Raw genomic sequence first — 27,865 nt, forward strand, 5'->3', positions numbered from 1 at the left:
CTGTGGCTGGTACAGGGTTCTTCTGAGCAGAACTGTGTGCCTTGCGAGGAATTTCAGAAGAGGGCTTTGAATGCACTGCCAGGCCTAAGCTGGGAGCCTATAGGAAGGAAAAGCAAGCTACAGTGATCCACCTCCAGACCCTCAAAAGCAATCTCAGACCCCTACCGCAAAGGCGGCCAGTCCAGCACGCAGCATCATCCAAGGCACTCGGGGCAGCTCTCGGCAGCCTCTGAACACGATTTCTGTAATCCTTCCATACCTGTGGCCCTCCTACAGTGTCAGTGTGTCAGAGCAGCCAGTGCTCTCAAGGAGTAAGGCATCCCGCCCTTGTTCTGAACACAGAGAAGCAGTCGACACAAGCAGATGGAGTTCCTGGTCTCAGCTGAGGGTTAGGAGAGTGACAATCAATGAGCAAATAGATATTAATGTCAGGGAGTAGTGGGTGACAAATAGGGAAGGAAGCAGGGCAGAGGGTCAAGGGAGATGTGTGTGCTCGAGGTTGGGGTGATGGTAAGTGAGGGGATAGAGAGACGCGACAGAGGGGGTCTCGTCTGATGGATACCAGAAGACAGTGAAGGAGGAAGGCAGCCCAGGCTTGGTAGAAGCGGAACGGTGAGGAAGTAGTCACTGTAGAAAAGGGCTCTAAGATAGAATATGTTTCAAAAAGATGAGATAAAGTAAGGGAACCAGGTAGTGACCAAGGGGAATACAAACTGGCAGGAGATTCAGAGGTGGAAGGCAGGGGGAGGTTACTTGGGTCTGGGACAGGGTTCCTAAAAGGCACAGGTACATGGTGGAACCCTGAGATTTCTCATAAAAACAATGAAATTCCTGGAAGCTGGACAAAAACAGCAGATCTCCCCTTCTGGGGTCCCTAGTTTATTTTTCTGAGCTGTGTAAACAATATGGTCACTTCCTCCTTCTTCTCTTACTTCCTCCTCTCCAAACCTGCCCCTGACCTTGTCCCAAGCTGGCTTGCCTGCTTGTGGCTGAGACACTGGCTGTCTCTCCATAGCAAGCAGAAGACAAGGCCAACAAGGGGACAAGGGAACAGGAGGAAAGACACCCCTGGGAAAGGCAGGCGGCAGCATGAGAGACGACGTCACGGGGCCTCTGACCGCTATTCATTTCAGTCGCATGTGTCTCCATCAATAACCGTCTGCCAGTGACCAGGAGGGAAGAGGAGGGAGAGGAGGGAGGAGGGGCGATGTGGGCCTGGTCCAGGGGAGGGAGGACAGCATGGAGACTTCTTGGCAGGAGGGTAGAGCTGCACTGCAACTGGAGCCTCTGTTTCCTTTTCCGTTTCTCTTTTGCCTCCAGATGCATGTTCCCTTTCGGCCATCTCTCCAGGCAGCAAAGACAGGGGAGCAGGGTCTATTTCAGTATCAGAAGGGGGAGAACAGAGGTTACTAGATATAAATCTGATGGGCGTAAGGTGCTGGAGAGGACATTGTGGGGACTCTGTGCATCAAGTGGCCACAATGACTAGATGTTCTAATGACTAGGACTGAGGTGTGTAGCATTCAGTCACCGCCAACTGGAAGGCCTCAGGAGAAAAGAGCCCGAGTCTAGCACAGCGTGGACATTGACGAAGTAAATGGCCTTCGAAGGGCCAGAAGGTGTCTAGGGAGGAAAGGATGTAACCCATGGAGGGGCTGGAGCAGGCAGGAGTGTGTCACCAGTCTCATGCAAAGGACTGGATTGGGAGCAGACAAAGTGGAGAGAGACATAGCTCGAGCTGATGGTCAGAGAAGATGGGGTGAGAAGTAGAGGGAGCAGGGGAGGCCAGAGAAGACCTTGCCGGCAAGGGTCTACGTGGCTGGACTTTTCCCTAGGGCAGGGTCACGGATGACTTTACAAACAAGAGTGTTTTAGCCGTAGTAGGCCTTTGCAGTTTTTCCTTGGCTTTCAGCTGCTTTTGCAGGAGAGCCAAGCCACATTCAGTCACACCTGCAGACAGCGGAAGGGGCCCCTGAAGCTGCTCAGTAGAGTTAACGCTCAAAACCAGTATGTCGCCAAATATTCTATTCCTGTGTCTTGGTGCCTGCAGACAGGTGTTAAGACCTCCAGTCTGCACGGAACTCTCCAGAGTCCCCGACACACAGTACAGTGGAGTTGTTACAATGGCTTGGGGGTGGGGGTGGACAGGACGTTGGAGAGCATGCTCAGCTCTCTTAACAGGAGAAGATGCAGGCAGGGTGGTGTGAGGCAGAGCTGTCCTCAAGCCGTAAGAGGCAGAACAACGGTAGGCCTCAGTGGGTTTGATAGCCCAAAAAACCTTTAGACGGGGAGGTGTGTCAAGACCCTCGCCACAAATTTGACAGCAGGAATCGGGGCAGAGAACACAAAGAACATGTGACAGCCGTGTTCGTTTGATTACAGCTGATCTGAGGGTGGGCTCTCCCTTACAGATTCGGCCTTTATTTGGAAGGTCCTTGACTCTTGGACTGCTGAGGGGCTCAGAGCAAGGAAGGAGGCACCGGCAGTAACAGCTAAAGAAACAGGGAGCTAAAGGGGGAAACTGCCCCTCCTGGGAGGTGTAGGGGGCTAGAGTTGAAATTGATTAAAAACAACACTGACAAGGAGTGAGGAGAAGGCAGAGACGCCTGAAGCATTAGGGCGCAAGGACAGAAAGAGACCCGCAGGCAGAGGGGGGGGGGCGTGGGGAGTGGGGAGGACTCCGCGGAGGAAGCAAAATAGAAAAAGCTACGAGAGGAAGCAGAGGCAGACAGACGGAAAACCGAGGGACAGGGAAGCTCCAAAGAGAGCGCCCAGGAGAGCGAGGTGGGGAGAGCAATGACGAACAGGAGGGCGGGAGAGTGGGGCGGGCGGCAGGGCGCGGCGGCGGGCCGGGCCTGGCTGGGGGCGCCCCCACTGACCCTTGTCGCCGCTTGCTTCCCTCGCAGGCTGCGCTTTCCTCACCTACTGCGAGCGTGAGTCAGCGCTGAAGGCCCAGAGCGCGCTACACGAGCAGAAGACCCTCCCAGGGGTAAGTGGCCCCGGCCGCGATGCAGCCGGTCGCGCGCCGACAGGGGGCGACTTCGGGAGGTCGGGCCACGACGCGCAGGGCAGGGACAGCAGGGACCCCACGGACCGGGCTGTCTCCCGCTGAGCCCCCGAGCTCGAGGTGCGGGAGAGAGGTAGTGGGGGGGGGGTGCTGTGCAAGGGCCGCGGGCACAGAGCTGGGACGCGTCCGCCGCCTCAGCTCCCGGCCGTCCAGGCCCGACGGGGGACGAACTTGGCTGTGGCCAGGAGCCCAGACGGGGTTAACGTGCGCACGGCCCGGGGCGGGGCGCCCCATGTCCTGGGCCTGGAGCCGCGCACACCGGGCGATGCTCCGCTCGCTCCCGAGCGCATCCGGCTGGGCCCCGCTGGGGTCCAGCACCCGCAGCTCCCGAGCCCCGAGCAGTTGTGGGAGGGGCGCATCCCCGGCGCCGCGAGTGAGATCACCGCGGTTTATTTAAGGAGCCAGCCCTCGTCTTTGATAAAGTATAGTGCTTGGCCCTGGTTTATAGCTTCTGTGAGGGGGAGAAGGGAATTATTTATGGTCCCCCTAACTGGGTGTGATATCAGCCGTGGCTATTATCGAGGCTAGTTCATCACCATAAAATAAGAAGTGTCCCTCGGGTCAAGGGTCTGTGCGGTCTCTCCTGTGGGTTCAGAGAGATTGGGTTAGGGGGTTAGGAAATATACAGCCGCTGGGCATCTAAAGATAAATGGAAAGAGGTGTGTTTATGGGCATAGTTTAAAGAATAAGCAAATATACAGGGTTTTTTTTTTCGCGTATACAGTGGGCGCTTCTGGGAAGCACGTGTGTTTTCGATGTATGCACGCCTATGCTTAGACACGCGTGTTTACATTCTTATCAAGCAAACCGTACGTAAACACACGTTTCCATTTCTGCCCCCACAGCAGGAAAGGTTAACCAGGTAGACGAGAGCAAATGGCACACCCCAGGGTGAAGCAGCTCCCCTCCTCTACCTCCTTAACCCCCTTGCTTCAGAGGTCTTTCATTAAGGCTATGGGTCGAGAATGAGGAATTACACAGTCCCTTCCTTCCAATGATGACAGCCTTTGTATTGTATTTTGGTATTTGTGATTGCAAAGCGCGGGGCTGAGTCATCTTAATAGCACAGCCGCGGATGCAAATGTATGGAAATGGAGGCGCGCACAGATTTTGTGTGGAGCGGGGCTTTGGCAGGGTGGCCGTTCCCAGTTGGTTTTTTAGTGGCGCGACTACATGCACATATATTATAGTAATACTTTCTGGGTGCCCTCTGTAGGATGGCAGAAATGTGCTCCACGTTGTGCGTGACGCATAAAGCCATATTGTAAGACAGTCAAAGGTTTCTCGGGAAGGTTTGCGCTGATTAATAAAGTGTTTATGGCACTTTGTTTAGGGGAAGATTGTGATAGATATTTGAGAACCACCCAAATGGAATAGAAAATACCACGTTGTTATTGGAGGCCCTCCATCAGCTTGAGAGAAATTGCTGTAGAGTTTCATAATAGCTAAAAGTCAGAATCAAATGGGGAAACAGAAAGAGAGAAGGTGGGAGGACGGTTTGGATTTTCGAAAAAGGAAAAGCGACTGTGGATTGTTCCAGACCTAACCTTAACTCGTGGTTGTTTATTTTACATATAATAGAATAGCTAAATGATGGAGTGTATTAGTTCTTTAATAATTTATAGAAATACTTTGATGTTGCAGTAATTACATTAAAGGTCACATATCAAAGGTAATTTGGTTGAGCAGCTGTGATGGTTTCTCAGAAGCAATCAATATCACTGTCCGTGGTGCTGATTTCACCAAGGGGCCTGCCAGATTAAAGAAGGCTTATTACCAGGCAGAAAGGCCCAGGGGAAATCAGGAGCACGGTGGAGCGAGGCGCCAGTCCCCATTCCACCGATAATTAACACCATTCTCCATAATCTGCGCTAATCCCTCATACTGGGAGATCCAGTGGCATTTTTCTGAAATCACAAAGACAAGTTGGGCAAGAGGTGAGAAGAGCCATGAATGTATGTTGGCAGAGATGGGGTGGAAATAAATGTCTCTGGTGGGGCTCAGATGCAGCTCAGAGTTCCCTGTGCCTCCCAGAACACCGACCTTTCTTCAAAGGCTTCCTGAGGAGACTTGCCCTCACAAGCCTGCTCGCACAATTCTCTGGGCCGGCAGAACTCGCAGGGGGAGACACGGAGAGAAAGATAAGAGTTGCAGCTACAGGTTCTGAGGGCACATTGTCCCCACGCAAACTCGCATGCAGACAAATGGAAAACAAAATGACCGAGTAAAATTATGCTTTAAAGTGGAGTCATTTTGATCCCAAAAGCAGAACTGCCATTATTATTGTGAGCTGGTTCTCTCCTTGGAGATCAGAGGAAGTGTGCCGCCAGCAAATGCAGGGAGAGGTCCAAGCAAAATGCTCTTCAACCAAATCATACATCTTCCTGCCAGCTGAGGCTGTGCTTACAGATGCCTGTTTGGTTTGAAGTGGGGCACAGGAGAAACCTCTTCTTGTCTGGGGCGGCCATAGTAGGGGTCCCAGTGAGCACCCTCCGCCTCTGACTGAGGAGAATGAAACTGAAATGGGAATCTGGAAAACTGGTAACCTCAACAATTTAGGCACTTTTCCAGGCTTCAAAATTCATTAATTCAACCCATTGAAATCACCTGTCTACTTTCTTACTGAGGAAGGAAAGGAGGGAAAGCTGGTCCAGACAACACACTCTGCTTCCCAGTGACTTGCAGAGCTGGTATCACCTTGCAGCAAGACAAAAACAATCCATTGTTGTGCACAAAGACACATGAGCACACATGCACACACCACTGAGGCTAACAGCAGCACAGCAACTGCAGCTAGAGTACAAGCACTCCTCACCTGCATCCAGGAGGACAGGGGAGTGAACATTCCTCGTGGAATAAGTAGGATTTTAGGGAGCAGGTCCCCCAAGGGCTGTTCTTCTGAATCAGAGGCCAATTTCCTTGGAAATCAGCCTAATTGAAGCTGCTTGGAGGGCTGATGGAGTCATCGCCTGGACCAGTGTCACAAATGGATTATTATTCTTGAATGTGGCATGGTTTCAGTAAAGTGAGATTACTAGACCATGAAGCCTCACCAGGGTCCTTGAGAATATGGCCTTTTGCCAGAAAGTCAACATGATGTACTTTTTTAAGACCTCTCTCTCTCTCTCTCTCTCTCTCTCTCTCTCTCTCTCTCTCTCTCTCTCTCTCTCTGNCTCTCTCTCTCTCTCTCTCTCTCTCTCTCTCTCTCTCTCTCTCTCTCTCTCTCACTGTCTGTCTCTGTCTGTCTCTCTTCACTCTTTCCTAATAGACCAGTCCCTTCTATCATTCATCTTTACAGGGTACAATCACATAATTTGACTTCTCAACCAATCAGCAAGCATTTTCCAATATATCGCCTTCCCTCTTGGAGTTGCCCATCAAACTGGGAACAGAAGCCACATACACAAATATAACCAACCATGGAAGACAAAAGACATTGCAATAAAATGGCCAGTGTAGTCAACTGCTTAACATTCACAACGAATACTTGATAAGCACTGTACTAAATGATAGGCTTGATGCTACTTGTCACATCCCTTGCCTCAGTCTCTTTAAGACCACCCTGTGAGGAAGACACCATGATTTTGATCACACAATGGATACATAGCTCTTGTTCAGTCACCGCCACTCAAATTCCTCACTTGTGTTTGTGCTGTCAGTTGCTTTAGAACTCTCAAGGGGACAAAGATGGCACTGGGGGTTGGATTTCCTTCAGGACATGAGCCAGTAAGAAGAGAGTTGGGAGTCAGATGACTATGCTAGAATAGCAAGAAACAGCCTTGCACTATGCGTGCACATCAAGGCAGGAGCCTGACCAAAAGGCCCACCTGAAAGAGAGGTGTTCATGCCTCACACCAGGGCTGAGAGCTCTCCAGAGTCTGGGGAGTGCACAGGAGGCCCAGTGTAAGAACTGTGCGCCTTAAAACACAGTCCCACTGCTGAGTTCCAGATGCTCCAGCCTTTGGGACTTTGCAGAGGATTGTCTTCCAGGGGCAGCCCATCTGCTCCCAAAGTTGGAAATGTGGGACCTAGGGAAAAAGCTCTGGCTAAGGAAATACAGACAATGTGATGAGAGGTGGCCAGAATTACTCCTTCAGTAGCAGAAAAGTTCTTGGCCAGAACTGGAAGAAGTGGGGTGCTGGTTTCAGTTAGCAGGAGGCCTGGAGGCAGTGAGGAGGAAGCTGGTGTGGAGGGGAACTGGCATGCTGGAAGGGAGCTGTTTCTTCTTGGTAAATATCGAAGCACCAATCTGCTACTTAAGATGGGCTTCTGTACCCTTAGTGGGCAACCAACACACGCTGCTTCTTTTTAACCACCCCTGAAGTCACACAGGAGACATGCAATGTCTCTGCCAACTCTGGTGCTTGCAATGCAGGAACTGTCATTTCCAAGGCAAATCAGGGTGACCTTCTGAGAGCGTGTTAAGAAAGACAGTAAGATAAAAAATTTACCAAACGTAAAACTCAAGTTGAAGCCCTAACATTACTCCCTTCTAGCATCTCACTTTCACTTCCCTTTTTCTCAATTTTGTTTTCTCTCTTTGCTCACTTCTGCTCTGGTCTGTTTTCTCCTGCTCTCCACTCTGGCTATCTCCTTTTGCCTTTCATTTCCACCTTCATCTTTTTTCTGCCCTCTCACTGTCTTTTCTCCCTCCTCTCCTTACCCCTTTCTCCTGTTGCTTAGCCCACTTTGGCACCTAGAGTAGGCTCTCGTGGGTCCTTCGTCAGCGTTGAAGGGGCTTCCCCAAAGAGGCCCATCCCCCTTTCAAACTGCCCTGCCACTGAAGGATCCATCTAATTTTATGTACATCTGTAAAGATGAATGATAAGTAGAAAGGATAGAGGCAAGAAAGATGAATAAATTATAAAGGGCAAATGATGACAAGCCAGGGGTCCCCAGAGACAGTGATATGATAACAGAAACTAGAGACAAATTTATGAAGGGTGTAGTTAGCATGTTCAGAGGCTGTGAATTCTCCGGGGTAGTTTTACAACTCCTAGTGATAGACATAATCAAAGTGTTTCAGTTTAGAAATGTGATATATTTCTACTTGTCGGTCTTGCAGGAAGTGTCAGATTTGTCTCTGTGTAGTGAATCTGGGTCTTGTCACGACCTGTGTCTTCTCTCCCAGTCTCTGCCACCTTCTGTGTCTCTATTTGAGACAGTAGTGTCGCAGGCAGACCCACACACTCCTCCTGCTGTCCTTCTGGCTGAGTGTGTTAGTTTAGGAACGATAATGACAAAATACCACCAACTGGAGGCTTCAGACACAAAAACATCTTGGTTCTCGACTCACAAAACAAGGTTTGTAAGGTTTGTCTCCACTGAGGGCTTAAGAACAGTGTCTCATACTCCACTCTTCTAGCTTCTAGATGTCTAGGGACCCACTTGTCTACAGGTGCCCTTACTGGTGCCTTAAGTTATAGTCCCCAGTCCTCTATCTCTGCACCCATGTGCTTCTCTTTGAAAAACATTAGTCACACTGGGTCATGGTCCATCCCAAGGACCTCAGCTTGGTCCTCTGTAAATATCCTATCTCTAACGCATCCTCACTCACACAGATAAGACTTCATTCTTTTGGGCACAAAGTACAGTTTAATCTGTAACTTTGAACAACATACTACCTTTGACTATTCCATGGCAGAAGAAAAAGATCTTCCGTGGTGCCTGAACCATGAGGATCCCATAAGGCCTTTCTCTGTGATTTCCACCTAACCTCATACTTTTGTTCTTCTGTGAGGAAAATAGGTGGTATATCTTTTTCTTTCCCATAGTCCCCAAAGAGGAATTGCCTATATTTCCTTTAGGTAGTGGTCCTCAACTGTATAATTTAGTACCCAAAGAACCTGGGTAAGTCTGTAGATGTTCCTAGCATCTGTGAGGAGTAACCAGGGATAAACCTAAAATTCTGAAATACACATAGCTGCCTCCCCAATAATGTCATTTGTGTTTAGGAAGAGAAACTGTCTCAAGGCCAACAGTGGTGTAGAAGGCAGGAAACACAGCAGACTCAGAGACTGAGAATTTCCTCTTAGTGGCTGGTTCTCATTCATTTTGAGGACAAATCCAAGGGTTCTTATGGTAGGAGTTGGAGGTTATGTTAAAGAGCATTCATTAAAAGGATATGAACATCCAGAGCATCCAAGTCTGCCTCCCTCCTCTGGGCACAAAACTGGCCGTGCCCACTTCATGCTATAGCCTGCAGGGCAGACTCGGCCCAAGACCTGCCAGTTTGGGTACCATTTCCAATTCTGCTCTCCCCCTGACTCACATGGAACCAATGATCTGAGTGACATGAGATGAAGGTTTGCTCATGACTGAGATGGAATAAGAACCCAGGCCTTCTAAGCTTAACCACTTGTGAGGGTCCCACCTCCCTCCTTCAAAAGACTCTCTTCCCTCCAGCAGGAAGCCTGTATGCCAGGCTTATGTGCAGCCCAGTATCCCTTTGTTATGTGGCACCACCCTGAGCCCACTATGCAGAAGGCAATACCAACGTGAAGAGAATGCTGAGGCCTCAAGAGAAGAGTCAAAGGGATTTTTTCCCAGAGACAGAAATAAGGGTTACACCTACAGCCCACACAACTTGCCTGTCTTTCACTCAGCCCACATTGCCAGCCCCAGGTTCCACTGCTCCCATTGCAGAAACAGCCTAAGTCCTCTCTGCATCATGGTTTTCCTCATGTACCTCCTTCCTACACAAGACACTTTCTTCTTCTTTTCCCTATCATCATTGGCCTTAAAAGTCCATACACTTATCATTTAAATGACTGTAGACTATGGGACACCCAGAACCAGAAAGCAACAGTTCCTGTTACCCTGGATCTGACTTCAAGAAGGCCTGTGAGTAAATGGTTGCCCTCTAGGGACCTAGGTGTAGGTAGAGCTGCCAAAACAATCCATGTGACTCCAGCTTAGCCCAGACCCTCCCCGGAGTCACCTTCTAGGTTGTTTACCTCCAGAATCCCTCCTAATTCTGACATCCTTCACATTTCTAAGAACAATAGAGCCAGAATTCCCCACATCGCTTAACAAAACAAAATAAAGGGCGAGTGGGAAACTCCACTCTCTCGTTTGACTCACATGGAATCAGTGATCTGTGTGACACAAACTGAGAATTTTCTCCAGACAGAGATGGAACAAGAACCCAAACCTCCAAGGCTCAGCCATGTGGGAGGTCTCCAACCTCTCCCTTTGGAAGACTTTTTCTCATACCTGAAAAGGAAGCTAATATATCGAGTTTATGTGCAGCCCAGAATCCCCCTCGCTAGTGTGATCACATCTTCTGCCACCATTGATGACAAGCATAATAAAGCAAGGGTCAGATATATCCCTCTCTGATGTACTCACCCTGGGCCAAAACATCAAACCCACCCCTTCACTCTGCTCAGTCTGAGGGTTCAGAGAGGCAATTTGCAATTTGCCACAGCACTGGCTGATTGTGATAGAGTACAACTTGTCCTGTGTTCAGAACAGAAGAAAATTAACACAGTAGATTGCTGAAGGTGTTTATAATGTGGTATTAATGGCAGGTGTCTGGGCATTCCAGAAAAATAAATCAAGCTGCCCCAAGAAATTCTAGTCCCAGTGGTGACCACTCAATTACAGGCCTTTGCCCTGCTGGTACCTTCTTCACTGGATAACCAGTGTTATCCCGTGAGCTAAAGCTCTCATCTCCTTTACCCAGAAGATCTTCTGTTACCCAAAAGATCCAGCCAGTGGCCCAATCCTCCTCTGAGTGCCTCAGACCCCCAAAGCTCTTGCTCATGTCATCTTCCTCGGAGGCCTCTGTCTTGCTTCATCTCCTTTTCTGGACACTTTCCATTCCCCATCACAGCCTAAGTCTGACATGAGTTCCTCTCTTCAGACTCTGCCCAGGGAAGATTTGCAATCCCCAGAGTCACCCAGCACTGCTTTTTAGTCCCAGAGTCTTCTGTTAACATTGAGAGTCAGTCACCAGTGCTTGCCTTGCTTAGTTCCGAGGAAACCATGGGGGTAAGTTAAAGGCAACTTCTCTTTCTGCTGAGTGTCTCTGCTGACCAGGACACCTCAGAAGGGCACACAGACTGATCCATCCTCACAATTCCACTGCCCATATCACGTACAGCCCCCCAGAGGGTTCCTAGCTTAGCTTTCCCTGTTGGGTAGGTTTGGAAAGAAAACAAATCTGGCTTTGTGGTGGTGGGTGCATGAGGTGCATAAGGAAGGCGTGTTGGCCCCAGTAATTGCAACTGGTGAGGATGTAAGTGTGGAGGTGTGTGAAGTGAGGTGTGTGTGTGTCCTCAGGAGAAGGAGCCTGAGGTTGGGTTGCCACAGGGGCTGTGCCTGTGTGAGTCATGGTGAGACTATTAAAGGGTTTCTCGACCTTTCCTCAGAAAAGAAGCCTGAAACACAAGATTTCTGTGTGAGCTACTGCTTCTGGAGGGATGTGCCTTAGGACTGGACGAGTTCCTTTTAGAAAGCATGTGTGTGGGTGAGCAAAGGACCAGATTCCTCTGTGTTTTGGACCAGTGGGGTTCCAGAACTGTGGGCTGCCTTGAACCATCAAAGATGAGCAACCCCAGGTGGTGATGGCAAAAAGTGGTATTGTTCTTTATCAAAGTCCTCATGAAAATAGTTGTAGCAGAAAAAAAAAGTCTGCTGTTTAATGGGACAAGGTCTTTCTAGGTCCCCCAAGTCTATTATGGTGTAAAAGCACAATAGGATCAAACACACTTGTGGTATGCCCTCAGGAAACCACCAGGGGGTGCCAGAAAGGTAGCATTCTCTTCTGGTTGCCAAGTAGGCACAAGGCAAGAGTTTGACCCAAAGCCTTGTACCTAATTCTGTGTCCAGAAGAGAAGAGGCAAAACAATACCAAACACTTGATTCCACCCTTAAAACACCAACAGCTGTGGAGAAAATGTCATCCTTCTGGATGACTTGGGTCTGAGCTTTTTACTTTCTATAATGAAGTCACGTGTATGAGCCCTTTATATGCCAAGAATTGCTATAAATAACTCAAGTGTAATTATTAATGACAAAACACTGATGTGAGCATAGATGACCTTCGGGGGCCTTTGCTGCAGTGAAACCCTGTGATTCCTAACTCGAGTATATTTTAAATATAGAATAATAAAAATACAAAATGGTTAAAACATGCAGCTTGGACTATTTGACCTGTTTGTTTTCAGACAAGAATAATGGTAGTGAGCCATAATGACCAGAAATTGTCCAAGGAGGAGGAAAGCAGAATTTTGCTGGGTGTGTAAGGTAGGCGAATTGGGATGGTGGAATGTTAGTTAGATATCTACCCTTATAAAGAGTAAAGTTTGTTTGAGCTATTTGGGATGCTCTAGCTCGTTGCCAACTGTTTTACAGAAAAGCAACCCATCATAAAGAAACAGAAGCACATACATCAGCACCAGAGAAGAACAAAAAGGAGGAAGTGATCTAAACAACACAATCCCTTAAAGGGGATATTTCCCAGTGCTACCTTGGGGACCTTTTGGGACATTCAACATTGAAGCCATAACAGTTACCAAATTAAATAAGTAAATAAAAGGCTTTGGGGATGGGAATCTGAACTTTCCTACTACTCGGGGCTGAGAACAGAGGATGTTTGGAGAATGAAGGACCTTTCTCACACTCATATTCTTCAGAACCTCCAGCTCCTTACAGCCTGTGAGCACTCATCAACTTCAGGTGAGCAAACCACCCAAAATCCTATACACACTGTGGCTCCAAGCTCAGAATAAGCTCAGAAGCCCCCCCCCCCACTTATCTTTCCCTGGAAAAATTCTGCCACCCCACCTGACTGATTGCCAGAATCCCCCATAGGTCAGAACCTCACTTCAAACTCCTGGTTTCCTTGGTGGAGCACTCCCAGAACATTGTCACCGCTACAGGTCTACTGTTGTTTGACTCTCCCAGACTAATTGTGGACATCAGACCACAAGACCACTGGACTAACATTGCTAGGGCTTTATTAGAGTTAAGGAGGTAAAATCTCAAGTTGCAACTTCACACCATATGACTTATGTCTCTCAAACTGTACCATTTGCATTTGAACAGGATCCCTACAGAATTAGTAAACATGAAGAAGTTTGACAGTCACAAGCATGACCTGACATGCTAGAGGTTGTTGTCAGTGTCTGAACAACCCCAAAAGCAGATTGTAAAAAGCATTTGAAGGCAAGTGGAGCTTTCTCAAATGGGCTTCAGACAGGGACCCCAGGAAACAAGTCCAATAGTGAGAAACTGTAAAAAGGGAAGAGAAGGAATCAAATGAAAGGCATGCTGACAGGCAGGCTGGCATTCATCACGAGAGGTACTCAGCCCACCAAAAGATTGAGAAACAATGTCAGATATATCCCCTAGAATCCTCCCACCCAGGGGCCAATATACACATCAATGCCCACAAGATTTGACTGAGGATGTGTCCCCAGTCTCTTCTGCCTTGCCAATGGGGTGGCAAACTGATACCCTTGTCCAGACAAATCTTTCAAGCCAGAAGTGCAAGCGCTGGCAGCTGGGAGTTAAGCCACCATTACTGAGGTGGGGATGGCAAAGTTTTAAAGACAGGGTTCCATCTGCTTCTGCTGTCTGAAGCCTGGAAGAATGCTCTCAAGTGGAAGAGCAGGTATGGAACCCTGCCTTTGAGCCATGGTGAGAGTCACCCTTCGCAGAAAACTCAGTATGACCCATGTGCTCTGCAAATACCCTCTCATGTAAAGAAATCTCACATTGTTCCTAAAATCTGAGTGCTGGCAGTGCTGTTGTTAATATGAGAAGAAGGAGAAGGGACTTGCCCAAGGTTCCGTGGCCAGGACACCAGCACCATGGGCTGCACAAAGCCAAGGACAGTGCCATCATGCAGAGGAATGACCACACAGGTATCCACAACACAGACTCTGGCGTTGGTTCATCCGAATAACAATGTCAGGGTCAGTTTCTTCCCTTGTAGTTAGAAAGAGGCTTTCCTTGCTTCATGCATCAAACATTCAGCTGAGAAGGGCAGGGTCTGCTGCCTCAGTCCCTTATCAGGAATGTGAAAGCTTCCCTGAGGTTCCCTGCTCAGCAGACATCTATGTATGCCTCAATAACCAGAGTCATGTCACAGAGCCATGATAATAAGTGCTTCTGTTTGTGAAGAAAAGAGCTGTGCACTATGAGGAGGGACCAGTAGACTTTGCCCAGACGGGTAGAGATGGGCAGAAGTTACAGAAGACCAAGCTGGGTGAAGCAATACTGCAGCCCCAACCACAAGCTCCATGAGCCGTCAGTTCAGAGCATCACTGGATAGCTTCAGCCCAGACGGACTGAGGTGAGGCCAGGAAGGTTGCCCGGCTCTGCCCTCTGCTCCTTAAAACCCCTCTCGAGACTCAGTCAAAGTCATGTACAAAACCAACCAGGGCCATGTGCCAATATCAGTCAGCACCATGGACAAGACCCACTCGTTCGCCCTCCGGAATCCGTCAGCACCATGGACAAGATCCACTCTTTCCCTCTCAGGCGTCGGTCAGCACCATGGACAAGGCCCTCTGGCGTCTGTCAGCACCACGGACAAAGATCCACCGGGGTCACCGAATAAGTTAATCAGCAACATGAACAGAAACTCTAAAGCCAGTCAGCACAACACAGAAGGGCCATTCAACCGCCCCTTCAGGTGACCCGACTGACCCAGAAGTGAGACAGGTCACAGCTCTGTCTGATCCGAGATCCAAGGATTCCCCTGACTTTTACTATGTTCCCACTGCACCAGAACTGATACTACCCTCCTCCTCTCCAGCTCTCCGAAGCCCCTTTATAAGAGGACACTCAGGTCCTGAAGGTCAACAAAATCCTTGATACTGGATGGGTTCTGGGCCCACATTCACACAATCTGGCTTCCAATCCCAGCTCCCTTCTGAGCTGTGTGACCTGGGGCTAGTCATTTCACTTTTCAGAACCAGTGGTATGTTTGTACAAGGACTGCCTATGGAATTACGACATCGTGTATATAAATCCCTGAGCACCTGTTAACAGTAGAGGAGGTTCCCACTGTCCTGTTGCTATTCTGCCTCCTTCCCCGATATTACCTGACCCACCACTGTCCCTATTTCCCTGGGTGACAGATAACTTTAGATGCATAGCTACAAACATCCAGCCACACAACCCAGCCCAGGAGCGGTCACTCGGAAAACCATCACTCCCCACCCATAGAATGGCAGTAGTGGAAAAAGCACCCATAGAGGTGGCTGCACCAATCCCTACTGAGGCCAGGATATGTTTGCAGAACGCATTTTTAGATCATTCTATTTGTGCAGCAGGAGAGTGATCCTTGTGTGAGAAAGACACTTCTGTCTCCACCTCCCATTCATTCACTGACTTTTCACCATCAGCGAAGTGAAGGGAGCCCAGGGGACTGCAACCCACAGGAACAGACACAGGAGCATTCCCAGTCCCCTGTGTGGTCGGAATGGTCCAGCAGGCCCTTCAAGACAGGGAGACAGAGCATCTGAGATGAATATGCATTCAGCCTCTCCCGGCAGCCCTGACAGCTGGCACCCGACAGCTGGAACCGCTCAGGGCCTGCGAGAAGGTTTTTAATTCAATTCAGTAAGTGTTTCCTGAGCACCCACCAGGAGCGTGGCCCTACACTGGGTGCTGTTTGGCAGATGGAAGCAGGAGAGGGAAAGGACCCCCACCTCCCTTTGGGGCTTCCCTTCTGCAGAAGAGGAAAGGTGTACATGCCAAGCAATTAGAGGACAATGGATTGAGACTTGGGCTGCAATTCAGAGTCCGCATGGATCAGGAGTGCTGAGAGGAAGTGACTATTCATTGAGTCTCCTCAGCAAGTCACTGTGCAGGGAACAGTGGCACAGCCTTTGAGAGATGGGGGGCTTGCAGGTGGACAAGAGAATCTGGAGGTAGCATACCCAAGAGGTGACAGCGTGAACAAAAGCAATAAGGAAGGAGAAGTAGTTGTAGCAAGAAATTTACTCAGAAAGGAGTTGGGGGAGGGGCTTTATAATTTGGGATTGAACTGCCATCCAGTGAGAAACATGGTCCCTTTTCCTTGGGTGCTTGGATACTGCAGAGGCATCCAGAGTAGGAAAGAAACTACCTCATCATTGAGCAGCCTGTGCAGATGGAGACCAGGGAAAGCCTAATGGAGAAGGGGCACAGAAATGGGAGCAGGGCACTGTGGGTGGCTTTCTTTAGTCTCCCTTTCCAGTGATAGACTCAGTAGGCAGAATTGGCCTTCCTGGGGGCATCTAGGGCTTGTGCTGAGTATCTGCCTAGCAGAGATGCCTCCCTTGATTCTCTGAAAATCTTGCTAGTGGGAGATAGAAAGGAAATTTAGTTCTCTCTGGGCCTCTGGAGCTGCTGAATAATGCTGCCCTCCTTTGATCATGGAAGACAGTGCCCACCTGCAGGAGAAACTCTGTATGACAGGATCAGCCACACAGAACTGGCCAGGGTCCTTGCTATCTCACCATTATACATGGAGTTTCTTTGGCACTCTGGTTTGTATGAAAAGAGAGAAAAAAGATGCTCATACACAGAGGTGCAGAGGATAGCCTGGACTCCTACACTGTGAATCTTCCATGTGCTCACCTTGGTGCTCCTGCCTTAGAAACCCTGGATGCCCTGCCCATTATATGATCGACCCATCAGAAAACCTTGATGCGTCCTCTTAGGCTAGTAAATCTCAATGTGTGACTAAAATGCTTCCCTGCCATTATTTCTTTCCTAAGAATCATGGCAGCTTTGAAAAATTAGACTTGGAAGGGACCTTAGCACCATTCACTTGCCTCCATTTTGAACCCAGCTACGGCAGTCCAGACACAGTTGGGCGCAGCTCCACTGAGTTGCCTAATCTTGGTTTCCTCTGTAGTAAAGCCTTTATTCATGATTGACAGATTAAGGGACCCCACTATAATTCATGAGATGGGGAGGACACAGGCTCCATTAGCGTCCATATTAAGAGGCGTGCTCAGCTCAGTTTTATTACTTTGGAGTAAAGACTCCATCAGTGTTTCCAAGTTAACGTCCTGCCAAGCCTGCTTTAGTGAACAGATACAAAGTTGGTGTAATTAGCACAGCAATGCCATGACACAATACTAATACAGCACTTGCAAGCACTGTTCTCAGCTGGGCATGATGAAGGCAGGCCTCTGCAGTTTCAGCTACTTCAGGAAGCTGAGACAGGAAGATCACAAATTCAAAGCCTGCCTGGGATACTAGGGGGCTTACTGAGACCCTATCTCAAAATAAATAAAAATTAAAATCAAATACAAAAATTCTGGAGATGTGGCTTCATAATAGAGTGTTTGCTTAGTGTGTGTGTGTGTGTGTGTGTGTGTGTGTGTGTGTGTGTGGCTCAGGGCTAAACTCCAATACCAACAGCAAGCAAGCAAAGAAACAAAAAAACCCACTAATTTCTTAGACATATTTTGACAAATGGTCAGCTTGTCTTTACTCACGTGGTGATTAGCGTTTTGTGTCTTGGAGCTGGGAATGTAGTTCAATTAGCCTATGTAGCGTGCACAGGTTCTGTATTTGATCCCCAGAATAACACTGGTGTGGTGTTGCACACCTGTACTCTTGGCACTAAGGAGGTGGAAGCGGGATAATCTGGGATTCAGAGTCATCCTCAGCTACATAGTGAGTCCAAAGCCAGCCTGAGCTACATAAGACCCCTTCTCAAATAGAGGTGTGTATGTGTGTCTGTGTGTGTATCTGTGCATATGGACTTTAAAAAGATCAATTTAATCTAAATTCCAAATTATCCTCAACCTTGTCTTAATGAGTGCTAAATTTATAGACTTCAAACAACTCCTTAGTGTTTAGCATCTGTCAAACACAAAGAACTCAAGGTTTCCAAACCCAAGAGATCACAACCTCTCCAAAAAGCTGTCCCTGGTAGGTATGAGTCCCATGTTCTAATGTACACTGTCCTGGGAGTCTAAGGGCGCTGACTACAGATTCCCCTGGATCCACTCCCTACTCTCAGACTCCATAGGTCATTGCTGTTGTTGTGAGTCTAGCCTTCTAACTGGGTGTCTCTGAAACTTTTAGGTCACAAGGAAAATATGTTCAATCCACAGTGGGTCATTCCATGATAGCAAACCTGCCTGCCACCTATTTAAGTCCCACTTTCTCCTTCCCCCAAGTTTTGGGACAACAGTATGTGCTCTCTTCCTCTCTTTTTAGTAAGTGATTTATCTGGGGGAACTTCATATTTTCTTTTAGGATAAACTGAGCTAATGTGATGTGCTTGTTTTAATTTGCAAGGTTAACTGATCTAATTATCACCGGCATTTAGTTAAATTCTGTGCCTGGGCCGGCTGCAGGTGTGGGCTTTGAGTCCCGCCAACAAGAAATCTCTAAAAACAAGCCAATCTAATGCCGTGGCTCTGCTGGTATGAGAGCTTCCCTAATAATTTATTTATTTAATAATAATGTATGAATTTATTAACAGCCAGAGATAAATAGAGGGTGTATTTATATTAAACAACCCTACAAGGAACTACTAGTTGATTCCTGGGCCTCCTTCACAGAGGGCACACCTTTCCAGCTCCATACCTGTGGATATGGAAGGAATACAGAAAGATATCCCTTCTATAACAGTGCCCAGGAGGTGAGCTGGTCCAGAGTGGGTTGCAGATCAGGAGTTTCGAGTTGAGCTCAGGCTCCAAAGGAACCAGAAGTGTGGCTTCACTCCTTAAAAGCTGGACTCAGTCTTACAAAGCACAGGTTCCTAAGAAGAAAAGTGATGGCCCCCTAGTCTTTAAGCTGGGAAGATGGCCTCTGGAATTGGTGTGTGGCACTGAGTGTTACTCCTCTAGGTCCCATGTCCGAGGAATGTGGTAACAGAAGTAAACCTGAAGGACATTGAATGACCAATGAATATGCTTGACAATTGTAATATGTGGCTAGGTTAGGGTGGCCTAAAAAGAGCCTTGGAAGGCAGGTAGGAGGAAGCAGGCAACACACCATATACACACCACAAGGAATTTTTGGCTTTATGAACCTACCTCTTCCCTAGGACACAAAGAACAGCCTCCAGGCCACCTGGAGCTATAAAACCCCTGCGAGGGCAGCTCAGGGTGCCAACACTGTTCAAGGGACTGCAATGGAATGACACATGGCCAAAATCCTGTTAGGTTGTATTGTTTTAAGTGTGGATCAGGTCCAACAAGCAGCTGCACTGGAAATGCATTTCCTATAACCTGAGGCCCAGATGCTGGATGGTCTGAGTCACTCAGTTTCCAACCAGTGTGAAGCTCTCTTCTACCATGTGAATGACCCTGAATGAAACTGCACTTACAAAGTCACATGTAAAATGTGCATGAACACACAAAGTGTGTGTGTGCACGCATGTGCATGCATGCGTGCACAAACACAGACTTGCAAGCACACACAGAGATCATAGCTAGCGTACTCTTGCAAACACAAATGAGTACACACACCAGGGCACATGCCATGTATGTACACAGAGTTACATATACATTGCTGCTGCAGGCATACACACACAAAAACATATGCATGCACATATGCTGTTCCTCGGCCTCCTTAGGAACTGAAAGAGAATGTGACTCTATAGAGACAGGCGAAGATAAACTCTTGATTTCTGATTTCCAAAGCAGTTTGGACAAGGTCCTCTGAAATGTATTAAAATGCTAATCACCGCATCTGTCTGAACCCTGGCAGCTGTGTGACTTGGGGGGTGGGGTGGAAACAGAATGAATTGTGCAGCCTGGAGCTTCTTGGCTCTTTTGTCACGCATTCTCCGTTCTCTACCCCTTGCCTGATCCCCGTGGGCTACACAGGCCTCTTCTGGCTCCAGTCTGCTCCACAATGGCCTTGGCTTTGATGAGCGATAATCCCAAGGGTGTGGGTCCTCAGTGCTAACCTCACTGCCTTTCTTCTAGCTCAGCCCAGAGCTCTTTCTAACTAGGGTCCCAGGCTGTATCCAGGAAAGCAGAGCCAAGCTCCTCTGTATCACTGACATGGCCTCCCTACTCCCAATCTACAGACCCCAGATACCTCCTCTCAGACTTTCCACCAGCTACAGGTGATACCTGTGCATTACTTCAGGTACTCACCTACCCATGCCATGACCTTAGCGCTGACACCAATATCCAAAAACAGCTCCTGCACCTGATGCTTCACTAATGGGCAAGCTCTGCCTTGCTCCATCTGTTTCCTGGCCTGCCATTCCCCAGTAGTTAACATTCCAAACCCAGCATAGCATCATCCTCTCCGGGAAGCCTTCCCTTATCTGGAGTGGACTGGATAAGCCACCTTGTTCACCATGCCCAGAGTATAACCATGTCCCTCCAGCTGACCCTTTGTTTGGATTGTGTGATGTAAGCACTGACCTAGCCAGTTCTCAGAAGCTATGACCATTGGAATATGTGGGAGGATAGATGTGTAGGTGGGAACCTAGATACCTGAAAAAAATTATGCTTTTAAGGGAGCCATGAGCAGATACCCTGGTACAGGATCTGGTCAGCCTGTGTGAACACAGGCCTCACAGAAGGCTGCTTATGCCCACATCCTCCACCCCACCTGATGAGAGCCAGGCTCTCAGCAAAGCACAGTTCCATTTTTCCTCTTAAGCATCAAACTGTCATTTCACTAAACACCATCTGGAGACTCCTGGCTTCGGCTCCTCTTTTCTCCCAAACTCTTATTAATGTGATGGGTGTTTATTCCTTCTTCCTTCTCTCCACTTCCTCCAGAGCATCTCAGCCCTGTGGCCGGCAGACATTCATCTTATCTTCTGGGAGCGCTCCTCTGCTAGGGTGGGAGGCTGTGTCTTGAGCTCCACTCAAAGCAGCTGACAGTGACAATGAGCAGCCAGAAAAAGAATAGGAGTGAGTATGATGGCTCTCAGAAAGCAGTCCCAGGCAGGCTGGGAAGGAGGATGGCAGAGGATGACTGAGGCAGGAGCTTGCATAAGCAGAGCCTATGGTTGTGTGTCGCTTACCTTCCTTGCTGCTGTGATAGAATCCTCAACAAAAAGAAGAGGAAGAAGGGAGGGAGGGGAGGGGAGGAGAGAAAGGGGAGGGAGGGAGGGAGGGAGGGNATAAAGAAAAAAGGGAGGGAGGGAGGGAGGGAGGGAGGGAGGGAGGGAGGGAGGGAGGAAGTGTTTACTCTGATTCACAGCTTGATGGTACATCTTGTTATGGTTAGGAAGTCATGGTAGCAGGGGCATGAGGCAGCTGGGTCATGTTAGACCCACAGACAGAATGCAGAGAGAGAAATGCTGGTGTTTGGATTTCCATCTCCTTTTTATTCAGTCTGGAACTCTGGTCTATGAGATAATACTGCTCACATTTAGGGTCATTCTTCCCATTTTATATAACCCAATCTAGAAACTCCCTTTTTTCTCATGATGCCCAGAGGTTTGTCTCCATCATGATTGCCATCGAGTGGACAGTCAAGAGTAACAGTCAGTGGCCTTCCACTCTGGTGGGTTGATCTTCCTAAAATTCCAGGACTCTCAGTGGCTCCCTAGTGCTGCCAAATGAACCTGGGCATTCTAACAACAGTACCTGAGCTCATTCTCTCTGTGGCCAGCACAGAGTGCTTTTTCCTTTGTATGTGTGCCCATGCCATGGAGCCCCACTAGCCTCTAAATCATTTCTTGAAATTTATTTATTTGTATTTGTGCCTGCGTGTGTATGTGAATTTATCTGTATGGTCTGCATGCAAGAGCCTGTAAAAGCCAGAAAGTGATGTTGATGCTCTTAGAATTTGAGTTACAAGTGGCTGGGAGCTGCCATGTGGGTGATGAAAACCAAACCCTGGGTTCTTTGCAAGAGTAGGAAACATTCTAAACCATCTTACAGTCCCTGGTCTCCGGTTCTTGCTTGTCCTTTAAGGGGTGCTCTACATGTCTCTAAGCTGCCGTCCCTTGCCACCCCACCTGCACTTCCCTCCTTTCTCACAAGGCATGAAACCCCTTCTCTCATGATCTGATCCATGTCACACTGTGTCACAGAATGCACGGTTCTCACTTGAGGTGCGCCCGTCTCCTCGGATGCACTAACACTCAATTAAGGACCGAGAATACAGTGAGTTCACAGCCAATGCCTTGTCCTTAAACCAAGTGGATGGTAGCAGTGACGCCAAAGAGATGAACCCCAACTCCTTAGAGACTTCTACTTGTCATCAGAGTCTTCCTCTGGTGTCCCCTTGGAGGGCTTCCCATTCTGGTCCTTTCTGAGCTGTGGCCTGGGCTGGCACTCAGAGGCCAGCTCGCTTCCTCTGGTAGAACATTAAACTAATGTGTGTTGTGTCTCATTAGTAGCATTCTGCTTGTGCCAGGGCCAGGCAATTTGATGGGTACTTGATTGGGTATTCTGTTTATTTATGGCAGGAAAAGGATTCTTTATGGAGGACTGGGCAGCACATTTCTGTCCCTGTGGCACTGAGAACTTCTGGCAATGAAACAATTATGAATTAAGACTAAATAAATAATATACAGTAAGCAATACAGACTGCACGCCTCCATAGAGAGAGCTCCCCTTGGGTAGGCTATAGGAACAACCACAGCCAAGCCTAGAGACTACGCACAGGGGCATTGGCCCACTCAGGGGGCCAATGGCAGCACAAACTGGAGACTGGCTCCATGGCCTGGCAAGCCTTCACTTTCTTCCCTGTGCCTCAGTCTTAACAGCTGCTCCCCATTCACAGGAAACCTGTAGCTCTCTGGTCTTATTGATTGTCACAAAACCAGAGGCGGGTGTTCTGCTGAATAGAGAGACCAGGTGGGGCTGTAGAGGTGAAAGATCCCCCAGGAAACTGCACAAGTACTTCTAACCCATGACACAGCCCTGAAGTACCCAGGAGAGCTGGAGGAGACCTGCCATCCACACTGGGATCATGTGTCCAGTAGGGAACACCAACACAGAAAGGTGCTACAAGCCCTCCTGAGCAGGTTTGCTGGAATTAGCTGGGAGATTCAGTTGGCATTCAAAATCTGCCGGTCACAGTGTAGCCCCCAGCCTTGTGCTACCAAATAAGAGTAAGCCGGAACTGAAGGGACTTCTCCCTTTCTCACCTGCAAGGGCTGCTGTGTGATACACCCTTCACCCCAGTCCATGCCAGGAGTTCTGAAACACACAAGCCTGTGATTCTCAGCAAGCCTGTCGTAGAAGCACACCTCCATGCCCCAAAGAGCAGATCAGCCAGAGCTCCAGGCTCACCTCAGGTGGAAAGTCCTGTGACATTGGATAGACGGGCACAAAGCTCAGATGTCTCTCTTTGCCAAAGTGTGGGTCAAGCCTTCCTTCATGAGCACTCAGGCAGCAGACGGGAAAGGCTCACCTGAGCCCTCTACAACCAGTGGACAGGGGTGGGGACAAGCGGGCTATGCTTGGGTGTGGTCTACAAGTGGGAGAATGGAAGGCACAGGAAGGTATCACCCCCAAATGTGGTACATAGAGCTTTGCCTTACAAGTGTGGTGTGTGTGTATTTCAGCTCACCGCTGCCCTCCCACCTTCCCACATCCCTTTCTGCTCTTCCTCTTCATCCTCACAGAAACTCATTGTCTCTCTTGCCAGCCTGTGCACTCGTGCTTTCTGCTTTCCAGTGGTTTATGCATGAAACTAATTATGCACTGCTAATTTGGAAGCTAGCAGCTCTCCTGCTAACGTTCATTTAATTCAGGTTGTTCTGCTGAGTGGCATTTCTGTAAATATGCTAGGGGACTGGGGACCTTTCAGGGAGAGTTACTGGAGAGCAGGGTCAGGAAGAGGGGTCTGGGGGTCTGGGAACCTGTCAGGGAGGGTTATTGGAGAGCAGGGTCAGAAAGAGGGGGCCCGGGAGCCTGAAGGTTGTATGCTTGCTCCTGTGGGAGGGCAGAGTAGACGGGGGCGCCTGTCTTAACTGGAGGACTCATTAGTGCTCCTGGATGGGTCTTCTGAGGGGTAGAACTATGACTATAAAATGTCTATAAGGTTGAATGGGACACACTGGGAAACTGCCCACAAAGGTGAGAAAGTGCTTGCTGGGTTGGCAGTACTCGTTGGGCATTGGTGGTTTGCTGTGCAGGACAGGAGTCTGGCATCTCCAAGGGCAATGGGGAAGGGCACTGGCTAATGTCAGAGGTCTTTGTCCTGGGCATATCTCTCCAGGCAAAGATGTCTGGAACCAAAGTGACCCTAAGTGGCTGGAGTCCTGGAGTCCAAGGAAAGAGCAAGGCAAATAGAACCTGTGCATCCCTAAAGACGGCTTCACCTCTGCCTCTTTAGAGGGCTTTAAGGAAAGGATTTGGGGTCCCTGGGCCCCAGGGTCCTCTTCTTGAAACTTCAGAGATTTGTTACATTCCTTCTTCCAAGTCCATAGGATCTACAGTAGCCTGTGAAGAGAAGGGCACCTGAGTACTTGGTGAGTTCTTAGACAGCCCCAACAGGGTACTCCTAATGGCCTGGTAAGGACTTTTCAGCTGGCCACTTCTAATCTGCTGTAGTCAAGTCCAAATTCACAGGCATGTGACCTGTCTATTCTCGCAAAGCCCCACGTAGTCAGAAAGACTCGTACCTAAATTAATGACCCTCTGTCGCTATCTCAAAGTCCCCATTATGTTTGAACTTGGGGCTCTACATTTTTATTTTGCCTCTCAAAATGAGGTCACTGGTCTCACATGGACCCTATTTCATGAAAATATTTTTTAAGGACTTCTGTGGCCTTTTGTGTCTCCTGGAAAGGAACTCTCTGAGGACCTAAGGGGGGTCTTCTCCTGTTGTCCCCCCAGGTTACAGGTCGGGATCCATTGTATGCATTTTCATGTATTAATAATTTGATATTTCCATTTGTTCCTATTCAATGAATTCCTCACACCTTCTAATTTAGAATCAGACTATCTGCCCTGTACACTGTCTTTTTGCTTTCCTCTTGGAGGACCTGGTGAGCGTCTCCCCCACAATCTCACTTTCCTCTCCTAACAAACCTGGGGCCTTAGTGCCTCTCCATTGTAGAAGGATGGATATGAGCCCAGCTGCAGTATTAGCCTTCTGGTGAGGACTATGAACTCTAGTCTCAGGTGGCTGGGAGGCAGCCCAGCTGCCCAATCACAGATCTCAGGCATGTCCGCAGGGAAGGATTAGCAAAGGAGTAAAAGGATGCCTGCAGGGCCTGCAGACAGCAGACCAGCCAGGAAGGCCTCTGAGGGAGCAGCAGTAAGGCTGGTGAGAGGAGCTGCAGCATCCACTGCCAGCCATAAGAACCCCAGCTCACCGCCCAAAGGGAAGTCAGACAAGCTGCGCTCCGGGGGCCAGAGCAACCTCAGGGATAATTGAGCTGCCTCTCCCCTGCCTGAGACTGGCAGACAAACCAGTGAAGCCTCTTTAGAAGAGGACAGCCAAATATATAAGGGATAGACTGCCTAGGTCCTCCTTTTCCCTTCTCTAGGGGTCTTTGGGTACCCATAGTAAGAGAACACCTTTGTCCTGCCCCTTCACCCAATTGCTCTAGACCAACCACTGACTCATCAGCTCCACTGTAACCACCCCTATAGGTAACCTGAGTCATGTTTTGGTTTTCCCAATAGCTGTTAGCCAGGTTCTAATTCCATTCTGACCAGTGCCTACCTGTGGCCTCAGAGCTCATCACTTATCACCAGTTCAAAACTCCACCCTGTTCCCTACAGAATGTACAAAGGTGGTGCTTCCGCTGCAGGCAGGCAGAGGTATAGCAAGGTAACAGAGGCCACTCAGTAAGAAGAAGCTACTGCTGTGTCTTAGCAACCGTGGTCCATTCTCCCATGTAAGCCTTTCTCCTGTACAACTGTGTCGTTCAGATTCCAGTCCTGGCTACCATGATGCAGCCTCTTCTCTCACCAAAATTCAAACATTCTTTGACAAGCAAGCTCGAAACCTGGCTCCCCCAGGGGTGCCTGATAAATCCGGTGAGTTAGCCTCCATATCCATGGGTAACCAGTTACTTCCTCACTGGCTCTTGGCTCACAAGTACCATTTTCCTCCCAACCCCCTCGCTTCCCTGGGCCCCCTGTAGTCAGCCAGGGAATTACTATTAAATGCAATGAACGCAGCATGTGCCTTGCACTCTTGACCTTCCACACGTAGAACCTGTCGTTTTACACTGCACACATTGCTGACTACTCACCCCTGTGGGATCCTGCTGTCATTTTCCAGAAGGCCCGTTCCGTTCATGCCACAAACCTTGAGAGACCCACCTCCTCCTTCAAATCAGCCCACAGCTGCGTGTGTTTCTGTTAGCGTCCACGACCGGCTGAGAGGCAGGCCTCATGCTGAGCCGTATTGACCAGCCGTCTGTGGTAACCAATGCTGAGTAATGGTTCAAATGGTAACCAGCATTAGCAAATAGTTCCTGTGATAATTGCAGCCTAATTTGTGTATGTGCACATGAATTAGCCTGCATCTGTATGCCATTAGCACTCTGAATTATCTCCAGAGCAGCAGAGCTCTCGCCTCAGGTCCGGTGGACAAAGCCAACCATGAGGTATATCCAGAGCCTTCTCCAAGAACAAAGGATGGAAAGGGGGGGGGATTTGGAAAAGAAAGGCCTTTGCTTCCAGCTCACTCTGGGGACGTGTTCTATAAGCCAAACCTTTGGCTGTTCCAGGGTCCAAAGGCAAAGAATGCTGGGGAAAAAAATCCAGGACTGGTGGCTCTTAGGAACTACCCAGAAAAGCATTCAACTGGGACCTCAAGGGGGCTCCTGGGAAAGGAAGAAGGGCAATCAGGAGGCCTTCATCCAGCATGGGAGCCATGTTGCTGTGTTGCTTGCTAAGGCGCATGTTCCATTATCACTGTGTCCAGGGAGTCGTTCTATGAACTCCTCGTATACAGAGGAAGAACATTGCTTGACTGTGTTTTAATACCACAGCCTTTTTGAGAGCAGAAACCCTTTGGGTTAAGAACCATACAAGCACACACTCAGACATGATACACCCTAGGCAGTGGTGGTGCTCAGAAGACTTCCGGAGGAAGCACCATGGCATCTGGTTGATCCTCCCAGTCCATCTCTCTGCAAAAACTTCTATGAACAGAGAAGGCAAACTGCTACCTTTGTGTAAGAACTATCTAGAAACTGCATTTTGGTCTACTTATGGTTTTCTAGAAGCTTTCAATTTGGTAAAATCCAAACCATGGCATCCAACCTTGTCTTTCAGGGATACATGTAGATGTGCTTGTGTGTGTGTGTGATTGTGTCTACACAATAGCCTCGTCCTGGTACAGTTCTAAGTTGGTGCAGTGTTGAGAACTGAATGTCTGAAGGTGTCTAGAGTGGGTTGGAGTCTACCACACACAGCTAAGGACACCCATGTGTACTAAGTACCCAGGACCCTCACCAGTTCCTTCCAGACCCAAGAAAAGTCCAGTGAGACAGAGCAACCGGAGACAGCATGTATGGTTGGTGTCTTAGTTAGGGTTTCTACTGCTGTGAAGAGACACCATGACCGTGGCAACCTTTATAAAGGAAAACATTTAATTGAGGTGGCTTACAGGACAGAGGTGCAGCCCATGATCACCATGACAAGGAGCATGGCAGCGTGCAGGCAGATCTGGTACTGGAGAAAGAGCTGCTACATCTTGATCCTGCAGGCAGCAGCAATTGATCTGTCTTACTAGGTGTGGCTTGAGCATATAAAAGTCCACCTCCAAGGTGACACACTTCCTCCAACAAGACAACACCTAATCCAACAAGGCCACACCTCCTAATAGTCCCACTTCCTATGGGAGTCATTTCTTTTAAACCAGCACAGTAGGCCCACAGTAGGCTCTGAGGTCTTAGGTCCACAGTGCAGAGTAGAGTTCATATGTGGTGCAAAC

At 48.8% G+C, this 27,865-nt stretch overlaps 1 protein-coding gene across 28 annotated transcripts in view; it reads left to right on the forward strand.

Annotated features, from left to right (window-relative positions):
• Celf4 (CUGBP Elav-like family member 4) overlaps positions 1 to 27,865 on the forward strand; it is a 273,562-nt gene that overhangs the window by 69,605 nt on the left and 176,092 nt on the right. For all 28 annotated transcript variants that reach the window (XM_050134875.1, XM_050134896.1, XM_050134880.1 and 25 more), the window contains exon 2: positions 2,907 to 2,989. In XM_050134875.1, coding sequence (XP_049990832.1) covers positions 2,907 to 2,989 — 83 coding nt within the window. The remainder of the gene's footprint in view (positions 1 to 2,906; positions 2,990 to 27,865) is intronic.

Source organism: Alexandromys fortis, unplaced genomic scaffold (genome assembly GCF_014885135.2).
Source record: "Alexandromys fortis isolate MF-2015 unplaced genomic scaffold, M_Fortis_MF-2015_v1.1 scaffold_25, whole genome shotgun sequence".
NCBI classification, from domain to species: Eukaryota; Metazoa; Chordata; class Mammalia; order Rodentia; family Cricetidae; genus Alexandromys; species Alexandromys fortis.